The sequence below is a fragment of the Nicotiana tabacum genome, chromosome 15 (assembly GCF_000715075.1).
Source record: "Nicotiana tabacum cultivar K326 chromosome 15, ASM71507v2, whole genome shotgun sequence".
In the NCBI taxonomy this organism is placed as follows: Eukaryota; Viridiplantae; Streptophyta; class Magnoliopsida; order Solanales; family Solanaceae; genus Nicotiana; species Nicotiana tabacum.
The window spans coordinates 2556324-2564201 of record NC_134094.1 but is presented as its reverse complement, the minus strand read 5'-3'; the positions used below and the strand labels follow the sequence as shown (position 1 = coordinate 2564201).

General features: G+C 35.9%; 1 protein-coding gene across 1 annotated transcript; it reads right to left on the bottom strand.

Annotated features, from left to right (window-relative positions):
* Positions 1 to 5575: 5575 nt before the first annotated feature.
* Positions 5576 to 6686, bottom strand: LOC142169948 (uncharacterized). Its single transcript, XM_075231894.1, has 4 exons — positions 6681 to 6686; positions 6450 to 6464; positions 6239 to 6355; positions 5576 to 5953 (listed from the first exon to the last, which is right to left on the bottom strand). The coding sequence occupies exons 1-4, from the start codon at positions 6684 to 6686 to the stop codon at positions 5576 to 5578; spliced, it is 516 nt and encodes a 171-aa protein (XP_075087995.1).
* Positions 6687 to 7878: the final 1192 nt, after the last annotated feature.

Below are 7878 nucleotides of genomic sequence, written 5' to 3'. Positions count from 1 at the left end.
AGAGAGAGAGAGAGAGAGAGAGAATGAATCCATTACAAGATAGATGAACTGAAACAACTGCTTCAAGAGAGCAGTGGGAGCAATGGCATTTTAGCCAAATCATGTAGACTTCAATTTAATGGTGGTATATTATGTTGTAGTAATGATAAATAGTTTAAAACAATTATTAAGTTAAGAAATCAAAACAAAGGAGGCAAACTTTGTATTATGAATTGCATGGAAGATTAGTGTTATAAGCCAAATTTGGAGGGAGGTATGTGAAATTATATTTATATAAAACGTAAGTAGTTTTTTTAATAGATTATTAATTCTAAAATGTCCAAATATTAGAAAATTAATTGTGACCTATCATGTAAAAAATTTTATTGCCTGTGCACGTACGACATTGTCACAATTCATACTTGAAATTGAGAAGGCCTTGGTTTTAGGATTCTCTAACCGTAGCTAGCCAAGTCTAAACTGAATTGGTTAATTCTAATTTTTAAACAAGAAACTCAATTTTTTTAACTGGAAGACGACATTCAAACTTGAATTGGAAAGGCTGTTGATCACTTGATTGGTATTAGAATTCTTTCACACACACAGTTGTAGTCAAATCATTGTGTGATTAAGTTCCATTAGAATTCTATCTCACTTTAGCTTTGTTATATTTCATGTCTTAGTTTACTATATATTTTAGACTAATTTTGTATACTTAATTACTTACCAAGAGAACTGAAAATATGTAGTAATTTTTATAAGCGAGAGCAATTTTCTTACCTTTCTTATTTTCATATGTGATGTTCCATGAATATGAATTTGAGTTCAAATTCAAATATATATTCCTATTAACATGTTTGCATTCATACCTAAATAAATGATCACGGTTACCTTGTTACATAAAGAAGAAACTATGCATGTGATATAGATACGACTTCTAAATTAGCAGGTGCATTCTGCGTAATAAAAAAAAAGCAAAAAACTTCATCTACGGTGAAAAACTAAAGTAAAAATTTATCTACCTATCTGAATAATAAATTAAAAGAAGAATACAATTATTACAAACCTTAATTCTCATCATATATTATCTAATATGTCAAGATATTCAAACATAAAGCACATAGAAGAAATTTACCAAATGGGCAATGTAACGAACCGACCAGTTGTTTTGCGCTATAGCGCGTTGTTCATCAGTTTGAGACATTGAGTAGCTTCTCTTCAGGTATTATGACTTGTACATGTGGTTGGAATTGAACTTCGGAAAGTTCATAATTGATTTGGAAAGAAATTCTAATTTCGGAAACTTTAAGTTGGAAGACTTAGCTAAGATTTGACTTTTGAGTAAACGACCTCGGAATCGAAATTTAAAGGTACCAATGGGTTCGTATGATAATTTCGGACTTGAGCTTATATTCAAGTTGAGTATCGGGTCGCCCAGAAATATTTCGACAATTATTATGGAAGGTTAGCATTTTTAAAGGTTTAAGAATTTTACAAGTTTGGTTTGAAGTGGATTTTGATGTTATCGATGTCCGTTTGGGGTTCCAAGTCTTGGAATAGATTTGTTATGTCATTTATGACTCGTGTGCGAAATTTGAAGTCATTCCGGATTGATTTGATACGTTTCGACACAAGATATAGAATTTAAAATTTGAAAATTTATAACTTTGATTCGAGGCGCGATTCATGATTTTGATGTTATTTGACGTGGTTAAGGTTTCGACTAAGTTTGTATTGTATTTTGGGACGTGTTGGTATATTTAGTTAAGGTCCCGGAGGCCTCAGGTGTGTTATGGATGAGTCGCAGATCAATTCGGAGCTTTAAGGTCCCGGGGGCCTGTGTTCTGGTGCAATCACACCTGCGAAAAATGAGCCGCAGGTGCGACTCCGCAAAAGAGGCCAGGCAAGAGCAGATGCGGTCTCTTTGTCGCAAAAGCGGAACCACACCTGTGGAATGGGGCAGCGCAAAAGCGGAGGTTGGCCAAAAGGTCTGGGCCGCAGAAGCGGACAAAAACACGTAGGTGCGCGAGTGCAGAAGCGCTTGAGGGCCGCAGAAGCGGAAGCGCAGATGCGCTACATAGGGCGCAGATGCAAGGTCTGTTGGGTTGAGCTGGAGCCGCCCCTGCGATAGATTTTTTGCAGGTGTTGAGCCGCAAAAGCGGCTATTGGACCGCAAGTGCGAAGGTCGGGTTAGGCAGTGTGTTTCTTTAAAACGAGGGTTTGGCTCAATCCCACTTCATTTCGTCCATGGGAGCTGATTCTGGAGCATATTTGGAGTCCCATCTTCATCAACTATTATGGGGTATGTGATTTCTTCACATTGTAAGTTAAATACATGATTTATATATTGATTTAATCATGAAAATTTGTAGAAAACGGGATTTTGCTAGAAAACCTAGAAAATTGGCATTTTGGAATTTGACCACGAAATTGGATATGGAATTTAGAATAAATTATATATTTGAACTCGTGGTATTATGGGTAAAGTTTATCTTCAAAGAATTTTAAAATCCGGGTACGTGGGCCCGAGGGTTGATTTTATCAACTTTTCGAGTGGAGTTGAAAATTGTTTAAATTGATTAATTATGGGTATTAGAATATATTTTGATTGGTTTGCACATTGTTTGAATAGTTTTGGATCGACGGGCATTGGTTCGAGGTGTTAGAGAGGTTTTGGAGCCGGTTATGGGATGTCAGAGTGAGGTAAGTCTCCTGTCTAACCTTGTGAGGGGAAAACTACCCCTTAGGTGATAATTATTGTTATGTGCAACTAGTTGTGGGTGCTACGTACGCACGAGGTGACGAGAGTCCTTACATAGCTAAAGCATGTTTATGTCCGGGTAGACTTAATATCTTATCATGTAATATTTAAATTATTTGAACTCGTTTTGCTGGCTTAGTTAAATGAAGTCATAAATGAAATTAATTTAGAGATAAATATATGTATACCAGGCCAAGCCTTAACATTTGGAGTTGTGGGCGAGTTATTTGAGAAACGACAAAGATTATATTCATTTTGTACCCATGTACAGTATTGTAAACATGTGTCTTGTAATTCGGTAACTTTCTTCCTTTTTGTGGAGCGGACCGAATGCCTCGGCAGTATATAGATGCATATATAGTTCGTGCCGCTCGACCCTCGGCAGTGTACACATTATTCTGGATCGGGCCAAACGACCTCGACAGAATTGTGCGTTATATCGCGAGTAGTCCGAATATTCACGAGCTAATCTCTCCACTGATGCTCGGCATTTTATATAATATTTTTTATTTATTTGATAATGACACTTGATATTTTTCTGAGCCGTTAAGGTAGAATATACGATTTAGAAATTCATACTTTGAAAGAAGAAATTTGAAGATTATGTAACTTACAGATTTACCTCATCATTGCCGTATGCCTCATATATGCTTATGTTTTATTACATTGTTATACTGGACCTTTAGTAAGTGTCGATGTTGACCCCTCGTCACTACTTCTCCGAGGTTAGGCTAGATACTTATTGGATACGCGTTGATTTACGTACTCATGCTGCACTTCTGCACTAAATGTGCAGAATCTGACAGGTTCATTTGGTGATCACCTTGGCGCGTAGGCGCACCTGTTGAGTAGACTTTATGTGAGCTGCATTCTAGGCTACACATCGCAGTCCACAGAGTCTCCATTGTACTGTTTATTTTATTCTGTCTTACTACATTCAGGACAGGTGTTATTTTATTATTGTACTCCTTAGAAAATGCTCATGCACTTGTGACACCGGGTTTTGGGGGTTCCTAATGGTTGTTCGTTATTGTAGTTCACGTGGTTAATATCCTTTTACCCTGTAAATTCTATTTTATACTATTTAAGTAATGAAGAATATGATCTCGAAAGTAATAAAAGGAGTAAATAAATTGATAAATTAACGTTGGCTTATCCGACGGCGGCATTAGGCACCATCACGACTTACAGTGGATTTTGGGTCGTGACAGGCAAGAACTCAATTATTGTATCGCAAAGCAACATAACCACCTTCGGCCTGCAATCACAAGTATAATATATTGAACAATTGATGACAATTCTCAAAGTTTAAATAAAAATTTATGCACGTATCTTAGAAATAATTCCTTAATAACTCGTTTATGCCTCGACTGATAATAAACAAATAGATTTCCTTATATAAAGGACATGGGTAAGGCGTAACTGAATTAGAATCCATTACAAATAAGGTATGTTTTCCTTTATGTAGTGGCGGTGATTTTCTAAGATCTTGGTTGATTTTAGAGTTCTATTAAAGCAAAATTCTAAATTTTATAATTTTACCCACTATGATATTGGGTTTTCCCAAAAAGAATTAAAATTTTAAGGGTATAAAAGTCGATTGACATTTTAAGGATATTTTTTTGGTTCAACATTTAGCATTTCAATATTCGTGCTTTTATAATAACTAGTTTCTATGAACGTGCGTTGCACGTTGATAATAGCACGTAATGATTTAAGCAATTATGTATATAAAGGAGCATGCAATTTAATTAATGAGAGAATTATATAGAATCCAACAATCATTCAATGGCGGAAAATATCATTACATTAGCATAAGTTATGAATTCAAACTGATTGGATATCATCATCTAAACCCGCACAAACGTTCAATTCAGTCATGTTAGCTAGGCAATATAATTATATATTTACAGTATAAAAATATGTATTGTGATGATTTTTTATTACCTAAGACTTCTTGGTAGACGATGTTCTTTGTGTATGTTCCTTCTGACGCTTTGGTTGTTCCGTCATGACCAAAACTTTTGATGTAGATAATGATATTTCTCTTGAAAGTGCAACATATAGTTATCCGTGCGAGAAAACATGTTGCGGCAGATACAGTCCAACATTTGAAACTGTTTGCCCTTGTACTTTATTTATTGTCATTGCAAAATACAAGCGTACTGGAAATTGCATTCGGATAAATTTAAAAAGATATCCTTCATTTTCTGGAGTTGAAAGTCAAATTCTGGGGATGAACACATGTTTGAAAATACATTGACCCATCATGATTTCTGCATGTATGACGTTGTTGTCAAAACCTCTACATACCATCCTTGTACCATTGCATAAGCCATTTGATGGATCTAAGTTTCTCAGTAACATGATGGGTGCATTTTTCTTCAAAATCAAACCTGTATACAATAGGAGATCAATTTTAAATTAATAAAGATATCTTCATAAACAAAAAGATGATAAAGAAAGAGTAAAAAGAACATATTTTCAGATCTCACTTCAATTGTTTTTAAAAAATACAAATAACTTTGAGAACTTACTAAGTTTTGTTAACTTCTTTCTGTAGCACCACACTTTAAAACTAATATTCATTAAAGAGTTTACATGAATGAAGAAAGATACTCCAATACTTATATGCCTTTCTTTATATGCTTACCCTGCTCTCATATTTCGTGTTAGTTGAATCTTTTCTATTTTAGGCCATAAGTAGGATCTAATCAAGATAACATTTACAGTCTCAACTCTTATTGATTTTGGAACTACTGGTAGTACTTGATGAAAATCACCTCCAAAAACTATTACTTTTCCACCAAACGGTTCATCTACATCCATTATATCTCAGAAGCTCCTGTTAACTGTTTCGATAGTTTGACGCCTTGCCATAGGCGCTTCATCCCATAGTATTAAATTTGCTCTTTGTATCAATTTAGATCCACCACTCTGCGTCGACATATTTGTGATAGTTGTTTCACTTGTTTGAAGAGGTATGTCGAATCTAGAGTGAGCGGTACGACCTCTTGGTAAAATTATTGCTGCTACACCACTTGTTGTTGTTGCTAATGCTATCATCCCTCTTGATCTAACATTTGCAAGTAATGCACGATAAAGGAATATTTTTCCGGTTCCTCCTGGGACATCCACAAAGAACAAACTTGCTCTACCAGAATCGACTCTTTGCAATATAATCTTGAAAGGTTTCTCTTGTTCAGGATTTAGCTTTGATTGTTCATTAAAATCTTCTTTAGACACTTGTATAGCCTTTTCTTCAATAATCTCTTTGCATTATGAATTCAGTGGGAATATTTTCATCTCGACACTGATTAAGTTTAGGTAAATCATATTTTTCAGCACTCTTTCCCATGCTTTGTAGGAATTAATGCTCTTCAACGTGCATTGCAGTTGAGTATCAGATGAATTTTCATGTATTCTTCTAAAGTCCTCTGACATATCCTCGTAATATGTGTCCTACAGTTTTCCAACGTCCGTTGGATTACAATGTACCAATATAGTTGCAAACAAATTTCTAAGAGCCGCTGGCATTTTGAAGAGAGTTGCCTCACGTAAGCATTCAGAAATACTGTTATCTGATTCTAGTAACCCTCTTTCTTTTGTAGCTTCCTTGAATGTTTGACACTCTCTTTCATTAACCATGAGTTAGTCTTCAAACGAAAAGGGTCCCCTCACATGATTCAGCAACAATCTCAAGTAGTACCTTTCTTTCATCAAGCTGCATTGTTCAAGATAAAAGGAAAACAGATAAAATTTCCAGAAAGATATAAAAGATTTATTGAGTGAAATACCACGGATTGTCTCTATTTATAAAGCTTGTTATATGTGCATTGAATCTACAATATAAATCCTGCATATAAACAAATATCAATTATTAGGTTTATACCATAAAAAAAGGAGTATAATTAGTTTGAAATATTTTACAAATAATTACCTTCATAGTTGTATAGTAATTTATGACATCATCAATCTTCACTTCTTGTAACGATCTGGCCGGTCGTTTTGAGTATTACAACCTCCTTCCCTCATTTACTGCTCAACCTATGCTTTACAGTTGTTATGTGACTCGCCGGGGTGATTGGTTCGGGTCCGGTGAGGTATTGGAATGAATTGGAACACTTAGTTCCAAGGTTTAAAGCTTAAGTTAAAATAGTAATCAGATATCGACTTATGTGTAAACGACCCCGGACTATAGTTTTGATAATTCCAATAGCTCTGTATGGTGATTTTGGACTTAGGAGCGTGTCCGAAAAATTATTTAGAAGCACGCAGTTAAATTAGGCTTGAAATGACTAAAACAGAAATTAAGTTTAAAAGTTTGACCGGGGAGTTGCCTTTTTGATATCGGGGTCAGAATCTGATTCGGGAAATTGGAGAAGGTCTGTTATATCATTTATGACTTCTGTGCAAAATTTGAGGTCAATCAGACTTGAATTGATAGGTTTCGGCATTGAATGTAGAAGTTGAAATTTTTTAGTTTCAGTAAGCTTGAATTGGGGTATGATTCGTGTTTTTTTAGCTTGGTTTTATATGATTTGAGACTTCGACTAAGTTCACATAATATTTTAAGACTTGTTAGTGTATTTGGTTGAGGTCCCGGGGGCCTCGGGTGAGTTTCGGATGGTTAACGGATTAAAATTTGGACTTAAATAGCTGCTGGAAATTTTGGCCTTCTGGTGTAACAGCACCTGCAGAATTTAGCTCGCATGTGCTAGCTCGCAGAAGCGAGCTTGGTTACGCAGAAGTGGAGGCAAGGGGAGCTGGGCAAGACCGCAAAAGCAGACAGCTTTTTCGCAGAAGTGAATCCGGAGAAGCGGACTCCTGTCCACAGGAGTGAATCAGGCGCAGGAGCGGCAGCATGTCGGCGAAAGCGGGACCGCATATGCGGTTAGTTTTTCCGCCGAAGCGGAACCCCTGGACAGATTACAAAACTGAGGGGTTCCGACATTGTTCAGAGAGAATTCACGGGAAAACTTGAGGTAAGTCACTTGTGATCATTTTTCGTCAATAATATTGGATTATCATTGAGTATTTCGAGTAGATTACGTGTTTTTGAGGTGCAATTAGAGGATTTGGGCTTGGATTTCAAAATAAGAATTTGACATTTGGAGGTCGAATTGATGTCGGAATTT

Coding starts and splice junctions, on each gene's coding strand:
- LOC142169948 (XM_075231894.1), bottom strand. Junction 5,954..6,238: donor ATTTGTTTGCAACTATATTG/GTACATTGTAAT, acceptor GAACAATCAAAG/CTAAATCCTGAACAAGAGAA.